Source organism: Drosophila takahashii, chromosome 2L, assembly GCF_030179915.1.
Source record: "Drosophila takahashii strain IR98-3 E-12201 chromosome 2L, DtakHiC1v2, whole genome shotgun sequence".
NCBI classification, from domain to species: domain Eukaryota; kingdom Metazoa; phylum Arthropoda; class Insecta; order Diptera; family Drosophilidae; genus Drosophila; species Drosophila takahashii.
Window position 1 is genome coordinate 11,286,444 of NC_091678.1, and position 18,449 is coordinate 11,304,892.

The following is an 18,449-nucleotide window of genomic DNA, read 5'->3' on the forward strand; positions in this document are numbered from 1 at the left end:
TGTATGCCAGTGATTAGCGAAAATAACTCGAGCAGTTACGTGAATTTGCAAACGTCGCATAATTGATTAAACACGAAGACCGAGCGACTTAATCAACGGAGCGAGCAACGTGGCGTATACGCAATGCGAGCGGAAAATATCCTTGAGACGCAGGGCATGCCAATGAAGCTTAAGATGCTGTGATGAACAAGAGATTCAGAAATAGAAACAAATACAGATTCGGAACAGGCAAAAAGGAAAAAAAATACACAAAGATACCAATCAGCAGGAAAAACAATGATGGGCACGAAATTGGCAGGGGAAGGGGGAGGCAGATGAAGTAAGGTCCTTAATAGATGGAGCAGATGGGCCTGGCTTCAGGTACATGGATTACAAGTGGGGTTTGGTGGGGTATGGCATAGATTGTGGATATTCGTCAATTCCTAAGAAGACGATAAGTCTTTAACTAGCATTCTGCAATGTAGGTTTATATACATTTTAGTAGGCCTATTAAATGGTATGGTACATGATTGAAAAACTATAAAAATATTAAATATCCTACATACAAAGAAAAAATATTATTATTTATATCTTAAATAAAATAAAAAGTAACTTTTAAACAATCAAATATAAACCAATACGGAGATTAAACAAATTTAATATCAATTAATTGCTATCTTATTTTTTTAGGAAATAATAAAATACAATATTAATAATTTGTTGCGACATTTACTTCTAGAAATGCTACAATTACCTACCAATAAAAAGTCTAAACTCACTTCTAACGCTTCTTAAACACTAGACCTCAATTTGTTTATATGGGTCTAGTCCTTACCCTCCAAAAAATCTATTAGTAAATCTGGGCTGCGTCCTTACTCTAAAAAAATGTATTAGTGTATCTGAGCTTAGTCATATTGACAGTATCCGTTTCTTTATCGTCTCGAGCACCCTTCTGTTGTTTTTTCTGTTTTCTGTCTTTGTTGCTGCTTTTGGCTGCCGCTGGTGTTGTTATTGTTCCTGTTTTGGGCACACTCTGCTACGTGACACTGACATGGATTTTCGAGTTGTTTGTCGCTCTATGTGCGAGTGTGTCTTTCGTTGCCTGCCCGGGGATGTCCTTTATGTCCTTAGAGGCACTCGCACACACGTGCTCGCTTATGAGGTGCCGTTCTATCGCTGCCTACCCGTTCATTTGGCATGTTCGTGCCCCAAGACCTACTTGCACTTTGTCAATTCGCAAATCTTTTTGTACGCCATTCTTTTAGCCGAATTTAGCCGCTGTCTCCGTCATCAAAGGAAAGGAAACCCACACCCTGTACCCGAAAAGAGGAGCAAAGTTTACAGAACTGAACCCGAACAAATGTTGCGGGGGAAATCGGGGACACAAATCCTTAAGAGCTTCAGGCATTGGCGGTAACTGTGGCTCAAGCATTCTCACAATTGTGCGAGTTAACTTTGATGAATTCAATTATTTGTGCACAACATCCAGCCTTTGCCTACAGCTTTTGTCACAATATTAGCTTTCTTTTGTTTTAAATCTCTGTATATTTCAACGAATGTTGAACTTATAAATTTGATTATACTTATAATTCCAGTAATTTTCTAATTGTTTTAGAAAAATTAAATATATTGGTGAATATAAATAAAAAATAAATTTTTATTTATTTAATATACAAAGTCTATGGATTTTTCTACAATCCTCCTAAACTTTTATAGCACATGCTTGGATCTGTTTCAAGGCTATTATTCTGAACGCAGCTGTGCCGCAGTGCACGTATTTTGTCTTCGCCCTCGTTCAATGAGTTTGTCCCGTCGTCGTGCTTAGAAGGAATTGAAATTCCCCCATGTCCTCACGTCCCCACAGTCGTCGTCTCAATCTGTAAAGTGGATTTATTTCGTCGAAATCGAAAGTTGATTTCTCCCATATCCCCATGGTCGTGTGTGTGTGTCATTGTGTCACGCCCCACTGTACAGTTGTACGAGTTGTACCCTTTACCATTCTCCGGTTTCTAGGTCCTTCGTGTGTGGGCGAAACATTAAAGGATTTATCAATTTACGCAATGGAAGTTTCGGAAGTCAAACAGGTTATTCTTCCGCCAGATTTGTGCCTTATTATATAGTTGCGGGGTGATTGATTAAATTGTTTCCGGTCCCCTGGAGGTATATATGCCAAGATGGCTGGCAAAAAGTTCGAAAAGCTCAATGGTCGGGGGCTAAAGGAGTTAAGTAATAAGTTTGATCCATGATTGAAATTACCCAAGGGCCATCTCGGCATTTCTGAAACCTCAAAGAACTTTACTGGCTTTTGAGGCAGCAATAACTTAATTTATCGGTAATCAATGAATCTGTATCGTCTTTCGCAGGCTGCACGAAAAAAAAAATATCTATTTAAATTTGAATACACAATTTATAAGCCGTACCATTTAAAATTTAAAAAAAATTTAATTATCAAGTAAAGTCCCTATATTATTGGGTTTAAAAAAATTAACTGCAACAATAATAATAATAATTGAATATTGCAGTATATGTATTTAGCAGGAATCCTGTAAGTAATCCCATCAACTGCATTTGCTAAGCCAAATACGTCAAATTAACGCCAGGAGCAGGGATTCAAATTCAACCATAAACAAGTGCAAATGCAAATTGCTTTTAGCGTTCGGAACAACAAAAACGAGAGCAGTCCGCAGAAGCCACAGCAAAACTGAGGGCAGAATTATGACTAGCACTGTAGCACTGAGAGCTCTGAGGTCAACATATTATGCTTTATTAACGACGAGCATCGTAAAAATTGTAAATGGAAATTCCAACTTGGTTTATGATTATGTTCTGGGTCGTCAGAAATATCAACCAACTTTGGTGGGCAGTGGGAAGGAATATACGAATGACGAAATGGCGGAATGCGGAATGCTGCTGCAAATTGGTCACAAACAATGCAAACAGTTAAAACCAAAATCGAAAAAATAAAATCTCCTGAATTGCAATTAAACGATTTCATGCATATATGTAAATGCATTGCATAATGCTCAATTGCCGGAATCCGCGGAGCCATGCGAAATGAAATTACAAAATGTAACCATCAGCAGCAACAGATCCCAGATTCCCAACAACCATCAACCAGGCCAATTGCAATAACAATGAAAACACTGGCAAAACCACTGGGCCAACCCATAACAACAACTATTAAATTAATGTTGAAAACTGAAATCAATTTATTTGTAGAAAATCATGACGCATGAGGAAGCACCCAAGGGGAGAGACAAGGGTACAGGGGAAAGAGGCTTTCCCACACATTATTTAATGAATAAATCAGACTGACTGGCCCTGTGTCGAGCGAAAAGCCACGACAAATAACCAAAATCACACAAAATTCAATTGCAGCCGCCCACACAAAAAAGCCAACAATCATTTTTAGTCGTTCTTCAAATCGTTTTCCAATCAAATTCGATTCGGTGACTTTTTTGGCGGAAATTTTGATTTGTTGCCATGTCAAGGAAGTATTTATAATTATACCCTTGCAGAGGGAATTATGATTTCAGTCAGAAGTTTGCAACGCAGTGAAGGAGACGTTTCCGACCCCATAAAGTATATATATTTTTGATCAGCATCACAAGACGAGTCGATCTAGCCATGTCCGTCTGTCCGTCCGTCTGTCCGTCTGTCCGTCTGTCCGTCTGTCTGTTTCTACGCAAACTAGTCTCTCAGTTTTTGAGCTATCGGGAAGAAACTTTCGCAAAAGTCTTCTTTCTATTGCAGGTAGTATATATGTCGGAGCCGACCGGATCGGACAACTATATCTTATAGCTCCCATAGGAACAATCGGAAAAAAAAAACTTTAAAAAATTCTAGCTTCGGTGTTTTTTGAAATATTACCTTCTTCTTTTGGGGATGTTATTTTTTAAATATTTCTGAATTTCGAATTAATTATTTAAAAAATCGGACTACTATATCATATAGCTGCCATAGGAACGATCGGAAAACAAATGGAAAATTAATACGAAATAAATTCTAGCTTCTTTGGTTTTTATTGTATTCTCTTCTACTCTAGGATATGACTCTTTTTAAATATTTCTGAATTTCGAATTAATTATTTAAAAAATCGGACTACTATATCATATAGCTGCCATAGGAACGATCGGAAAATTAATGGAAAATAAATGGAAAAGTAATAGGAAATAAATTCTAGCTTCTTTGATTTTTATTGTATTATCTTCTACTCTAGGATATGACTCTTTTTAAATATTTCCGAATTTCAATTTTAATTTGATCATAATCGGACGACTATCACTATGGACGGCAGTCCATGTAGTGACGAAGCGCACCAGGAGAGTGTGCGAAGGCGACTACTATTATATAGCCGCAAAATTGAAAATCTGCTGTGATAGTCCGATCGTAATGAGTAATACACCAATCGAAAGGTATTGCAGAAACTTAAAGGATTGCATACCAAGACTTTAAGAAAATCAATTGGCTTGGGAGAGAGAGCGGTGAAAGTGAAAAAGTGAAAATTTCGAAATTTGGAGCTGTTGGGGCCGGTGGGGATAAATGCCCCTTCGCAATGTTTTAGTTGTATTCCTTTTGAAAATACCCGTCGAATGAGGGGTCATTTGTCAAAATCCGACGCTCCGTTCAAAAGTTATAGCCAAAATAAGATTTTCTTCTTCTTCCCAAAATGAAAATTTAATTCTGTTTGTCAGTTTGTCAGTTTGTCAGTTTGTCAGTTTGTCAGTTTGTCAGTTTGTCCAAAATATGTTTTTTAAGTTCTGAAAATTTGATATGACGTTCATCACATCGATATAAAAAACCTTTGTTCTACCACTTTTGGAAAAACCCGCTAGTTTAGCGGGAAAACAGCTATAAATAGCTAAAATTCGGGAAGCCGTAACTTCTATACTACTAAAGCTACAGACTTGTGCTGCATCTCGTTTGAAAGGTATTTTTAAATGCTATAAACGCCTTCTATATGTAATTTGTGTAAATGTAATAGTTAAAAAGATATGAACAAAAGAAAATTTGTTTAAACTTTTTTTTTAGCTTTTTTTTAATTTTCTCAAAAACGGCTCTAACGATTTTCCTTACAACTTTAAACTGTATAGCCCTTGAGATTCCTTAAATTTTGGTATATATCATGTTTATGTAAAAAATCGCGTTTAAAAGTTTTTCAGAAACGAAAATAGCCACTTTTGCCAGCTCGAACAACTAAAGCTTCCTGAGTATTGAATTTTGTGTGAGGGTATCCGAACTGTATTTTAGGGTCATAGAATCATTTCAATTGTTTTAAGGAGTTCCAAATAGGAAACTTTTGTTTTACGACTTTTGGAAAAACCCGCTGCTTTAGCGGAAAAAAAGCTAGAAATAGCTAAATTTCGTTAGTTTGTAAGTTCTACACTACTGAAGCTACAGACATGTGCTATACCTCGTTTAAAAGGTATTTTGAAATACTTAAACGGTTTTTAACTTAATTTGTTTAAATACAATGGCTTACAAATTATGATTGACCAATTTAAATTTAAATGTATATATTAGCTCCTATGAGAGCAAATGTAAACAAACAAAAACTTCTGATATCAAATAAAAACACCTCTTAACGAGGTAAAAAACTAGTGACGATCGCACCTTCAACATACAAAAGTTCTGATATCAACATTTGTGACGAAAAATTATTACACTCGTCATTAAATACACTTTCTAAGATTTTCTCATTCGGCACGCAGCAATAGAAAATGCCTATGAAGGTAAAAAGGCTAAAATAGTATGCTAGGGCGGGCCGAAAGAGAAAATATTAGAAAGTGTATTTAATGACGAGTGTAATAATTTTTCGTCACAAATGTTGATATCAGAACTTTTGTATGTTGAAGGTGCGATCGTCACTAGTTTTTTACCTCGTTAAGAGGTGTTTTTATTTGATATCATATAGCTGCCATAGGAACGATCGGAAAATTAATGAGAAATATTAGAAAATTAACATTTTTGCGATTTGTTAATTAATAGGAATGATCTGCAAGGGTATATAAGCTTCGGCTGGCCGAAGCTAGCTTCCTTTCTTGTTTTCTAATTTGTTATTTGTGTTTTCGTTGAATTATAAAATTTTAACATGAATTTTAAACTCTTATTCATAAAATTCTAAATTTGTATTGTTCTGGTTTTCTTTTCCATTTTAAATTATTTTTATTAATTCAGATAGCTCAAATACCTAAAAACCGCTAGGACTAAATAACTTTTCAATTCCAAGAGTACACGCGTCATATATTTACCCCTTATTAGCCATACATATATCATTGCACATACATATGTATCCATATGTTTCCAATTTACAAGCATATTTATTTTTTCAATGGCAAATCTGTGCGAAGCTCAATCCAGGCTCAGGCATGCCAACGAGTCCCGGGAGCCTTCTAGTTGGCCAATTAAATTCAAATACATAATTGATAAGCGGCTAATTTAACGGGTCGACGCACAGAGCTGAAATAACAACAATACGGGGCAATAATGACAGGAATAACAATATGCACGAAGGGTCGAATTAATGACAAGTAACAGGATAACGATTTCAGCACGAACTCAAACACAACGGCACATCGGCCAGCTCAAGCCAAAATTGAAGTCCCAGTCGGCAATTCCACGGACATTTATAGTTTATTTGATTTGAATTTGTTGTTGACAGTACATAAAGTGCAAATATTCTCTGTAATATTCTCTTGCAGTCCCATTTTGTTTGGCCAAAAAGTTCCCGTTTCCGTCTTTTCCCCCCTCTATGTGTGTCGGGTCGGCCTTATAAATAAGTTAAATAGTTTTGTCAAATTTATTTGATTACGCAATTTATAATTTGCGCTTATCCTTGGGGAAGGATCACGTGCCACGAGTGCAGACTGCCATATCGCAATTTCGGCATTTGATTTGTGTTTGCCATGCGTAATTGCGCACCGGAAGTGCAGGACGTCATTAATGATGCTCCCCATGCATTTCGGTTCGGTGTAGTTTGTTTCGTTTGTGGGTGGTGCACATATGTATGTGTTTTTGACTAGGCTGGAAAACCTTACACTGGCGCCATCCGCACGTTTACTTGCAACACTTATTTGCTATTTTGGAAAGCTTTTAATTAAAGAAGGTTTATTTTTAGGACGGGTGAAGCTTACGGGAATAGCTACATTTTACATGTCTGTATAAAGTAATGTAGAAACAGATGGCAGAAAATACCGATATATCGATACTGTACCGATATTTTACACAAGTAAAATGTACTCTAGTTTTAAATTTAAAGTAGGCTTTAAACGTTGAATTCTCACACGTTTTTAAGAGTTAATGCCCACTTTAAATTTAACATGCGGAAGAAAAAATAAGCTTTAATTTAGTAAATTTATCCAGCCCATCTCGATAAATTTTAAGAAATAAGTAACAAATCAGCCCTTCACAAGAAAACACAAGATCAATATTTTATAATACCTCTTGTCATTTATTTCTCCATTCTGTGTTTTCTTATGCTGTTCTCTGTTCCTTCGTTCATATTATGTATTTATAATATTTTTAGTCGTTCATCTTCCTGTTTAATGTTGAATCTTAACTTGGTTTTAATTATATTATTTATGTATACCATTTACTTATAATTTCCAGTTTGTAATTAGAATAATGAGCAAGTTTATATTAATTTATAATTAATTTATGTAAGTATGCCGTTTACTTTCTTCCATTTTCTCTTAACAGTTAGGCTTTTTGCAAATGTGTCTTTTACGCTGACTAATGTTTAATAGTTTTCGTTTCTTTTAAACTATTTCTCGAAATTCTTTGTAGACTTTCCATATAAAATAACATAAGCTTTGTCTATAGGTGTAGGTGTGTGTGTCGTTAATGAGCGTATTAAGTGTGTGTTTTTTGAGAACGAAAGACTTTTATTTCTTTTATCCAAATTTCAAGCTTTTTTGAACAATTTTGATATTTATTTTAAGCCGTTTTGCGGGTCTCTGGAATATACAGAATGTTTATGACTTACATGTGTGTACGTTTATATGTATTCCATACTGTTTTAGTTTTGCATTAAACATTTATATTTTAAATCTCATAATGACAAATTTAATGAAACAACAATTTCTCTCACAATTTAAAAGTTGCTTTTGGGTTTATTTTAGAAATATTATTTAAATGTGATCGACAGCAATAACAGAATTTATTTACGTTAAGTAGTAACTGTTTTGTTTTAATTTGACATGAATGTATGCTTACTTCCCAGTTGCTTTCTATTATGATTATTAGGTCTCAATTTAAGTGCTAAATGTGGCAATTAAAAATTAACAAAATTAAACCAAACAAAGAGCGGCAAATCATGAAATATAAACCTTTGGGATCTCTTCTGTCCTCTGTATACATTTTTGAAGAGAGAGACTAGGTTTTAGGGGATCGTTTTATTACATGTTCTATATACGTTTTTTTTTTTTTGTTTCGGATGGCTTTATATAAATGTTCCATATAGAAAGATGCTTGTATATAGGGTTTATAGAGAGCAAAAGTGTGTTCATATTTTAATTATAGTTCATTTTGTTTTCCTTTTCTTGTGGTTTTGTTTTAGCAAAAAGCACGATTTCCAAAAAGCAAAAATCGCATTGTCAAAAATTTGATTTAATTCGTAAGTTAATAATGGTAGATTTAATTGTTTTTCATTTTGTTTTCCATTCCATTAAGACCAATAAACATTACATTTGTTTGTATTTCCTTTTTCAATATATTCATATGCCTTTAGAAAATTATGGACTACACATACAAACATTCGATTTCCTTATAAAAATAAACAAACATAGAAAATCTTGCAGAACATTATTATATTATTACATACCTCGGTAAATTTTATTTTCTTTTTTTTTGTATCTTGATATGGAATTGTTGTTTTGCAAAAATTTGAATACATAAATATGTTTATTACTTTCGAGTTGAAGTTATGCGAAGGAATTGAATGCCATTTTACAGTGGATCTGTGGTGAACAGGAGTGAGTGAGAATGTAGCTGATACCGGAAGATACCGGTAGTATGTACCGAGTGGGGGATATAGAAGGGAAATGTCGGATAGCGATCTTAACTGTACGGTGTGTATATTGTGTTCTGCCTTCGGTGGCCTACCAGGTATATCCATTGTCGTTTCTCACACATTCCCACCCACGCCACTTAAAGTCAGTCAAGGTCCCCAGCCCACGCACACACGCAAACAAACACCAGACAATCACCCACCCATCCAAACTTGCACGCACTCCAGCTCAGATTACGCATACGCACGGGTGACCCGCCATCGCACTGCAACATCGTCATCGTTTAACAAACAGCTCTTAAGACTTACGACTTACAATTGATTACTCGGTTTAAGTTGTGTGTTAAATTAGGTTTATTACATATTTACTATATATTAAATATTCTGCTAATATTTCTTCTAATGCTTGTATGATCCTTCTTTTGCATGCTCTTCCTTTTGCCGCCCTAACTAACTACATTATCTAACCTTCTAATGGGTGTAAGAATGTTTGTTTTGTTTTTAATTTTTTTTGGGATTTCCCCTGTTGCCCACTGCCAACTTAAAGCTGAACAGGTGAGACAGAGAGAAACTTTTGAAATTGTGTATGCTTGGTTAATGACTTTTCGAGTTAAATGTTTTAATATATATTACCTTATATAATCGTATTTTTAGTTTAAGTTAATTAGTAGGTATTGATTTATAAATTGTTTTACTTTGTTTGGATTTCATTTTTCGTTAAGTATTTTTAATGGAAGACATTTTTTATACAAGTTTAAGACACAGAAAATATTCTTTCTTTATATTTTGTATATGTTTGTAAGTGTTTTTTTGTGTTTAGATTGAGTGAGAGTGTGTGTAGATGTGAATATGTGTGTTCGAGTAATTTGTTTTTTAAATAGTTTTTTTATTAGTTTAGAAAAGAAATAAATATTTTTTATTTCAGAACTCCGATAGATATGTAAATTTCTATGTAGGCCTATTAAATTAAAGAAAACACAAAGAACATACGGTATAGTCTAACAAATAAATAAAACGATTACTCTAGTCGATCGTTTTGGTTTTTACCTTCTGTTTCTTTTATATGAATGAGGTTTGTATAAAAATGTATATAAAATAAATTATTATTCCACTTTGTTTTATTATTTTTTGTTTTCTGCAAAACTAATCAAATATTTATTTAATAATTAACTTGTTTTTCCTTCGTATTCGTTTTGCTTTCTTCTGTTCAATATTGGATGTCAACCATATACATACGTATCAGATATGAACTGCCTTTATCATTGTTCTGGTTTTACTTTGGTTTTTTGTTGTGTTTTTGTTGTTTTTACATTGCTGTCGGGTATTTCAAGTCTTCCATTTGTTCAGTGAATTCGATTTCGTTTGGTTGTAAAATATATAATACTTGATATTTGTGCGTACGCAGTTGAGTGCAAAAGTAACTCCGTTTATTTAGTATTAAAGTTGTACGATAGAAAACAGGAAAAATAACGAATTATTTATCGGTAGGAATTTTGCTCATGTTGAATATTTTCTGATACTATTTACATAATCCGACTGATAACTGTTTTTCCGTCATTATTACATTCGGTTAAAGATTTTTGCACTGCCACTTTCTTTTACGTCTCTTAATTTGTCTTAAGGTGGAAATCAATTGATAACTGGTAAACAAAGCTCGCTCTAGAAAATATTTATATTCGACTAAACAGTTTATTTTTAAATGCTATTCGTATTGCACATACATACATACAGAATTTATGTTTAGCTATCGTTTTTTGTCTAATTGTCAATGAAAATCGTTTTCTGCAAATTATTGTCTACAAACATAATTATATAAACTTGTTAGTATTATCTGTGTAACGTTTCTCGTTTTGCGAATCACCTAATAAATACATATTTGATTTTTCCCTTTACCTCATTTAGTGGTAAGAGGTTGACTAACAACTTCCACTTGGATCTCAAATCAACAAACTCAAACTGCGTATTTCTTTCGATCAAAAGACATGATTTCTCATCATCCGCTTATTGTTTTCGACACAAAACAAGTGCAAACCTAATTCTCAAAACTCATTTAGTGCTCATATCACGCATTGGCCAGCACAAAGGTCACGGTGACCATTAGGAGATGGGCCACAATCACCGAGCCGGACATGTGCAGCAGTGTGCTGCCACGCCCACATTGCTGGATCTCGATCTCCTCGGGATGATAATTGATGCACTTTTTGGGTCGGCGTCGCGACTCCTGCTCCTGACCCTGTCGTCTCGTACTGCAGGCTCCTGCAGGGATTACAGAAACGATATTTCGATATTAAGAAAGGCTTTTCTATTGGCTATCAGCAATACCCACCGATTACGCCCGCCTCCTCCAAAGGCTCGATATCCAATTGCTTGGAACCGCACGGACACAGGGTGTCCACCACCAACAGGATAAGATTGCTGTGCGGGATCTTCTGGACGCTGAAGGGACGCTCGCAACCAGATGCATGACAGTTGGTTAATTTGCCCTAAAAAAAAGTAAGATGAAGATATCAGTTAAGCTCACTCAAAAATATCAAAAATAACGAAAATATCGATATTGATCATGGAGTTATCTGCACCTACCTTGAGTGGATTGTTCTGGCCACCCTGATTGAGTCGCTCCGGCTGAAGCATGTAGAGATCTGTGCGGAGATCGCACCTTCTGGCATTCTGGGGATCCGGTGAAAATCGTGGTCCCACATGGGGCTTATGTTGTCTAGGTGGTGGCGTTGTATACTCCTAGAAATAAAGTTACAATTGTAAATCTTTCGTAAAATATATCTTAAAATCTTACCACATCGGCTGTGGTAAAGAACTCATCCATTTCCTGGTCCACCTGCATGTTATATTCATTTTCATTTCCGAACTCGTATTCATCAGAGTAATTGTTATCCACAAATACAACATCCTCGTTGTCATAGGTGTACTCCTCCTGCGGCCAGGCTCTCAGCGATGCGGGCATAAAGGACAGCCAAGTGGCGCTCAAAGCCAATAGATGATTGAAGAACCAGGAGCCCAGGCGATTTGGTTGCAAGATGCCGCCTGCAGCCGTGTAGGGATTGTCCGCATCGGAGCAGACGCCCTGGTAGTCGTTGACCGTTACCCTTTTGTAGATGCGATCCTGGACCAGGGAGTCCATGATGGTCCCATCGATCTGGCCGAAGAACTTGCCCGTGTGCTCCATCTCTTCGGATATGATCACAAATCCGCTGTTGTCCAAGACATAGCAGTCGAGATTGTCCGAAGCGCAGGTTCTCTTGCAGCCCGTCATTCCAGTGCACTAATAGAATAAAGGATTTAGTATCGGTATTATCATCAATTAGGCTGTCATAAAACAATAGGTAATACAAGCAATTTTCTTTTATTACCTAAAATTTTAAATATTTTTCTTAACTTTAAGGATACTTACAGCTGAGGTGATATTAATAAAATGTTTCGCCAGCGAATCGTGCTGGAACTGAAGACCCACAACTCCCGCAGGAGCTTTGTGACCTCGGTGTTCCACAAATATAGCATGTGAAGCGGTCACCAGGGTTGCATTCGACTTGATGGCATAGCCCGAACCGAAGGGTACACTGTACACAAAACTATCCGGCTCAACGGAGTGCTGATCTATGGCTCGCTTGTACCAAGATGTGTCCATGGCTCTTACATTATCCTCGCTAAAGTGTCTGGAAAATTAAAAAATAATTAGGATATAGCCAACAATCGTCAGTCTTTTACTTACGGTTCGGGAGTGTCCTCGGGTCGCTTGACATGATCAATCCACCGGAGAAGACCCGATCTTGTTGCCACGAACGAAGTAGCAACCACAAACTTCTGATAGCCTTGCCTAAGAATAAAATATAAAATGTATATCAGGCATCTGGAATTTTCAAGTTTTTAATCATTTGGGGCCAGCATAAGATCTTTCTAAGGGAAATTCGTTCAAGCCTTCTCCATGTGGCTGGTCCTCTAAAGCGATTGCATTGTTCAACTCTACTCCAAATTCAATCAAATTACTCTTCGATTTACCTCTTGAGGATTGCCATCAATGTGGCGATTGGACTATAGAAATTATTTATACAAAATTGGTGCATATCAGTTCAAAATTGCATTTGTTTAAATAAATATTTTGAAATTAGTTGCGGTGGGGAAGAATATTTTTGCATTATGGTTATTCAGGTGAAAAAGTGCAGAGTTATAGCAAAAAGTAAAATTGTTTGCCATCAAAGAAATAGAGTGAGGAAAATATATGCGGAGAGAAAATGGTTTTTTGTGCTTTAGTAAAAATTATTTGTAAATAAAAATGTAATACTATTTTCTTAAGAGTTTAAAGTAAATTTAAAATAATAATTTAAAAACTGTGTTTACATTCTAATATTTTAATTTACATAATATTAATTTTTGAAAAGATACATTTTTATAATCAAAATAAAACAAATGTATTTAGAAACCAAAATAATGAAAAGACTATTTCGATATATACAACATTGGTCATTCAAACTTACTGCTTATCCTCCTTGCCGCTGGAGGATCCTGTGGTGTTCCTGTCGAGTCCATCGGTGACCATGGCATCGCGCACCAAGCTCTGGATGAGGGTTCGATCGCAGAAGTAGGGCTCTGCCTTGCGAGATCCCTGAGAGTTTGAGTGCTGCGATCCAAAGTGGCTCGATCCGGGCGCATTGCCGTTGGAGCCACTGTGCATGTTGTGATGTGGCTGCGGTGACTTGGGTCGAACCTGGTTTGGGTGAGAGATTTTTGGTATTAGTATGGAGCCTAGAGAAAAAACAATCCCCCCTTTGAGAACCCATTGACCTAGTTAGATTGCTTACCGACATCCACTTCCAACCGGGGCGTCCAGCGCGAGATAGAAAGTGCAATACCTGCTCCTCGGGCGATCCGAAGCTCGGCTCCTGATCCCGTGAGGAATACTCGCCGGAACTCTCCCGCTCCTTTTCCAAATCACTGACGCTATTGTACTCGCAGTACACCCAGTCGGGATGTACGCGCCAGTTGTCTCCCTTAAAGTATTCGGTAACTGAAAATAAAATGAATTTAGATCGAATTTCATAAAGATATGTATATGTGATATCCCTCTCACCATTGTTACGCGAATGCCGAATCTCCTGCTGGGAAACAAACTCATGGCTACCGTATTTCTCCGGGAGCACAATAGCCAGGGTAAATGGTGTGTCCTCGATGGGGCCGTAGAAGTACCGATGCGTCCTGGTCGAAACCCTTTTCGAGTCATCGTAGTGGTTCATCACGGTAAATTCCGTTTCCCCCTCCTTTGGTTTTATCATATCGCCGCGCATCTAAAGCAGGAAAATTTTTACAACCATTTATTATTCATTAAAAAAATATATGTTAAATTTAAAAATACAAGTTCAAGTAAAATGTTTTAAAGAAATAAAATAAATAAATATTATTTATAATTTAAAGAATACAATTAAATATTAGAATATTATATTTCGTATACCTATTTATTTTTGAACATTATTTATATTTATATTAAAATATTATTTATTTTATATTTTAATATATTTTAATGTTATGAATTACCCACCTCGTTCAGAAGATTCTTGTTTATTTCTAGGGGTTCGTTATTATTTCCGAACTCCGTTTCCGGCAGTTCCAACTCCGTGATGTCGACCGAGGCGTACTTCGGTTTCAGCTGGTCGATATACTGGTTGGCATCGCCCAGGGGCCGCAGATCGGGGTGGTAGAGCACTCGCCCGTTGTTATCCACGATAAACGAATAGCCATTCGGGCCCAGCTTGTAGTGGGGGATCACCTTGCGGATCTCCTCGATGGGCACATCGGTGCCCACCACTCCCAGCAGATTGGCAACGCGCACCGAATGGTTTCGTCTATCGAAGACCGGAGTTGAAACTGTCGTCACCAGGCGTCGCTGGTACTCCGAATCGCGTCCAAGTCCCCCGGACTTTCCGGCCACAAACACGGGACTCCAGTGAACCGGATGATCGGCCTGGTACATGATCATCGGACGGGCCATCACCAGGGCATAGTCGATGACCTTGCGACGGGCCTCGTCGTAGTCGTTGATCTGGACAAAGAATCCCTTGTTCGAACAGGCCATATCGTGCAGATTACTTCGGCTGCCGGAATCGCTGCCAATCAGATAGGTGAAGATGCGGACGGGCATGTGCGGCCAGTTGTACTGCTTGATCACGTCCTTGTGCGACTCCGAGGTGCTCTCCGTGATCAGCATGATGGCCTGATTGCACTGGCTACCGGCCCCCGATTGATTGTACTAGAAATTGGAATTTATTAATATTTCTTTTTATTTACTATTTTATTTATAATCTCCGCTTACCTTGTGCAGCAAACTGAAGGCGTACTCCAGGCCCGCCGTAAAGTTGGCCGTATCTTGCAGCTTGATGGCCTTGACCGCTGACTTAATTTCCTGGATATTGTCGGGCGTGGCTCGAACCATGCGGTCCTTGAAGCACGGCACCGGTGTCTTAACCACCTCCGAGAAGGTGATCAGGTTCACGAAGTCGTCTTCGCCCAGGGTGTCCAGGATGTTGAAGGCGGTGGCCATGCCCAGGTCAAAGGACTTCTCTGTCATGGCTGACGAGGCATCCAGGAGAATCATCTAATGGGAAATATACAATTAGTTTTGGTTAAATAAATATTTAGAAAATATAAGCTTAAAAAAAATATTATAAAACAGGCGAAACTAGTTAGGATAAATTTATAAGTTTTAATAAGAAACAAAAATATATATTACATAATAAAAAGAACACCTACAACACTTAATAAATGTTTTAAAATATTTAAAAAATCACATTCGTAGATTTTTTGCTAAGCTTCATTTTTAAAGACTAAAATAAATCGCTTAATTTAACTGGCCTTCGTTTCAGATTCATTGTAAATTTTTTTTTTATTTTACGAAAGGTCTATAAGGTAGTACAGCAAAATAAAATACATTTATTTAAATTTGCAGACAAAATAAGAATCCTTTTTAAAAATTGTAAAGGACGTTCTCTTGTAAAACTTAAAAGCGTATGAAAATGTAGAATTTAAATTCCACTTTTAACATGTGTAATATACATACATGCCGTCTTAAACAAGTTTTTCAATTGATACTCACAATATCCTTGGGCGACGAGGCTGCCTGGACGAACCAATTGTGGGTGCGAAAGTCGTGGATGAGCTTGCTGCCCTTGGAGCCCTCCGGGGGCCAGGCGGTGCCCGGGAAGCGGCGCAGGAAGCCCGTGGAGGAGCCAAAGTACTGCCACGACAATGCCGGATCTTGCTCTAAGTTGTTCTGGAACAGCGGGTCCAAGTGGCCGCTCCACTGCAGCGCCGACTTGACGTCCGCCTCCTCCAAGTCGACGCCGTGCGGCACCAGAATCGAGCTTAGACTGAGATTGACCGGCAGCCGCTCGAAGCGCCGCATGAACCGGATGTCCATGTGGCGGGCTCCGTCCGCCAGCTTGCCATCGGCATTATATTCGTTGATCCGCCGGGCATCGTAGTGCTGCTGTCCGCCCATCGGCGACTCCGCCTGCCCTCCCTGGCCCTCCAGCTCGGACAGGGCCGCCTGCTCGGCGGAGTCCATCAGGCGCTGTAAGAGAGAAGAGTTCGGGATTCAGTCACTGCCATCAATCTGCTTAAATATTTCTCTAGGGGATTGGTATAGTGGGTTCGAGGGAAAGTTGCCGGGAAAACTTTCCGCGCTTTATGCAATTTATTCTCTTCGCTGCGACTTAAATTGCACAAAGCACTGGAGTTTGCTTTGCCTCATTTTGCCTTCTTTTTTGCAAACTTTCAGTTCGACTTGGGTGTGTATGTATGTATGTGGAGTATAATTCCAAGCCCTGAGTTATCTGCACAGTGTTCAATATGGAGCTAAAAAGTATGCCTCAATTTAAGCTACTCAAATGATTTATTATTGTTGCCTACTCTAAGTATTTATTAGGAAATGTTTGGAAAATAAATTTAATTTAAAATTGACTTTGGAAATATGTTATCTGGATTTTAAGTCCCATTCATTTTAAACTCGAAACATTTTTAAAATAAACCAAAATGTGAATGACTTTTTAAATTTATTTTTGGGGAAAATAAAACATATTTAAAACCCAATTTGGTAATTGCAAGTTCTTAGCTTCAAATTAATCTCCATTTTAAGCCGATCAACCTGACTGTATTCATGGGTGGCGTCTTTAGAGCTCGCATATTCAATCGCATTCCAATTTACGACCCAGCCGGAATTCAACAAATCACTGGGATGCTGCTGAGGATTTTGAAAAGTTCGGGGCACAAATTATCTTTACAAATTTAGCTCGGTGCCCACAGTATGCATTTTCATAAGACGCAAACAAGAACTTTAGCTGCAGCGAAATTAGACCCAGAGGGGGCTGGTCTCCCCCTTATCCTTGTTCCGAAGAAGGAGGACAAACACCTGCAGTTATAGACACTGGGGATGGGCCACGCCCACAGCCACACGCCTCCCATGGGGATGATGGGGTGGTGCACCTGAAGATGCTGCAGTGGCTGCCGAGGAGCTAAGCTGCATGTGGGTGCATTGAAATAGTTCAACTACTTTTGCACAATGGGAACGTAGAGCTGGAAAATAGAATGAAAATGCTTGAACTCGGCGGTTCTCGGTTCTCGGTTCTCTGGGGCATACAGAAGCATAGTCACCAGTCCGAGAGTCTGAAGAAGATTTCAATGTAAATTGGCTGCCGTTGGGAAAACGCTGGTGCCACGGGAATGTGTCAGCGGCTTAGACAAATGTGCAGCTGGCGGGGGAGAAAGGGGGCAAAGGAATGCCAGATAGAGGGTGGGATGGAAAGAAAGTTGTTGCACCGAAAACTTCTTTCCAGGTGTCCACCTCCCATCCCCGCCTCTTTCATCCAGCCAACTCTCAAAGTTATTTGCTGGAGCTCGAATTAGTTAAGGAGTCTTAAAGTTTGCCCAAAAAGGTGTTGAGTAGCGAGCTAGTTAAGGCATTAAATAATAAACACTGCCGAAAGTGAGTCAATAGAAAGGAGCACACTGGGGGTAAGCGACTGAGCGACTGGTAACCAAGGGGAAGCGACCAGGAAGTTTCTATCGGATTTCGAGTCTTTGCTTGGCTGCAGCCAGACGAAGAGGAAACTTGGTTGCCATAGTTGCCCCCCAGGCAGGTAAAAAGGAGCTAAACTTGCTACGAAGTAGTTATTCAATTTGAAGTTGAAACTGCAAGGAATAAAGGGTTGAGAGGAGTGACATAACCACTTTTCTTACTTTTTAATTGATTTTTAGATTTAAAGGGATTTTATTGAATTTTATATTGAATTATTTTCATTTAAAAATAAAAAAACATTTATGAGCTTTATTTAAGACTATATATTTATATTATATATATTTTTCTTACAGAAAAATTCTACTACTTTTTTATATTTTTTTTTAAATTTGTGTAAAATATCTTAAACTGCTTGGCAGTCAAAAATAAGTTCTTGTATCACGATTA

General features: G+C 37.7%; 1 protein-coding gene across 2 annotated transcripts in view; it reads right to left on the reverse strand.

Annotated features, from left to right (window-relative positions):
- Window positions 1-7,406: 7,406 nt before the first annotated feature.
- Window positions 7,407-18,449, reverse strand: part of stol (voltage-dependent calcium channel subunit stolid) — a 46,659-nt gene continuing 35,616 nt past the window's right edge. The window contains exons 4-16 of one of the 2 annotated variants that reach the window (XM_017147398.3): window positions 16,083-16,559; window positions 15,303-15,584; window positions 14,532-15,239; window positions 14,067-14,280; window positions 13,798-14,003; window positions 13,474-13,703; window positions 12,998-13,030; window positions 12,711-12,815; window positions 12,393-12,654; window positions 11,778-12,263; window positions 11,567-11,722; window positions 11,313-11,469; window positions 7,407-11,242 (exon numbers count right to left, since the gene is read on the reverse strand). In XM_017147398.3, the coding sequence (XP_017002887.1) occupies window positions 11,049-11,242; window positions 11,313-11,469; window positions 11,567-11,722; window positions 11,778-12,263; window positions 12,393-12,654; window positions 12,711-12,815; window positions 12,998-13,030; window positions 13,474-13,703; window positions 13,798-14,003; window positions 14,067-14,280; window positions 14,532-15,239; window positions 15,303-15,584; window positions 16,083-16,559 (3,510 nt within the window). In that variant the 3' untranslated portion in view covers window positions 7,407-11,048. The remainder of the gene's footprint in view (window positions 11,243-11,312; window positions 11,470-11,566; window positions 11,723-11,777; window positions 12,264-12,392; window positions 12,655-12,710; window positions 12,816-12,997; window positions 13,031-13,473; window positions 13,704-13,797; window positions 14,004-14,066; window positions 14,281-14,531; window positions 15,240-15,302; window positions 15,585-16,082; window positions 16,560-18,449) is intronic. The other variant, XM_017147399.3, reaches the window with a different exon arrangement.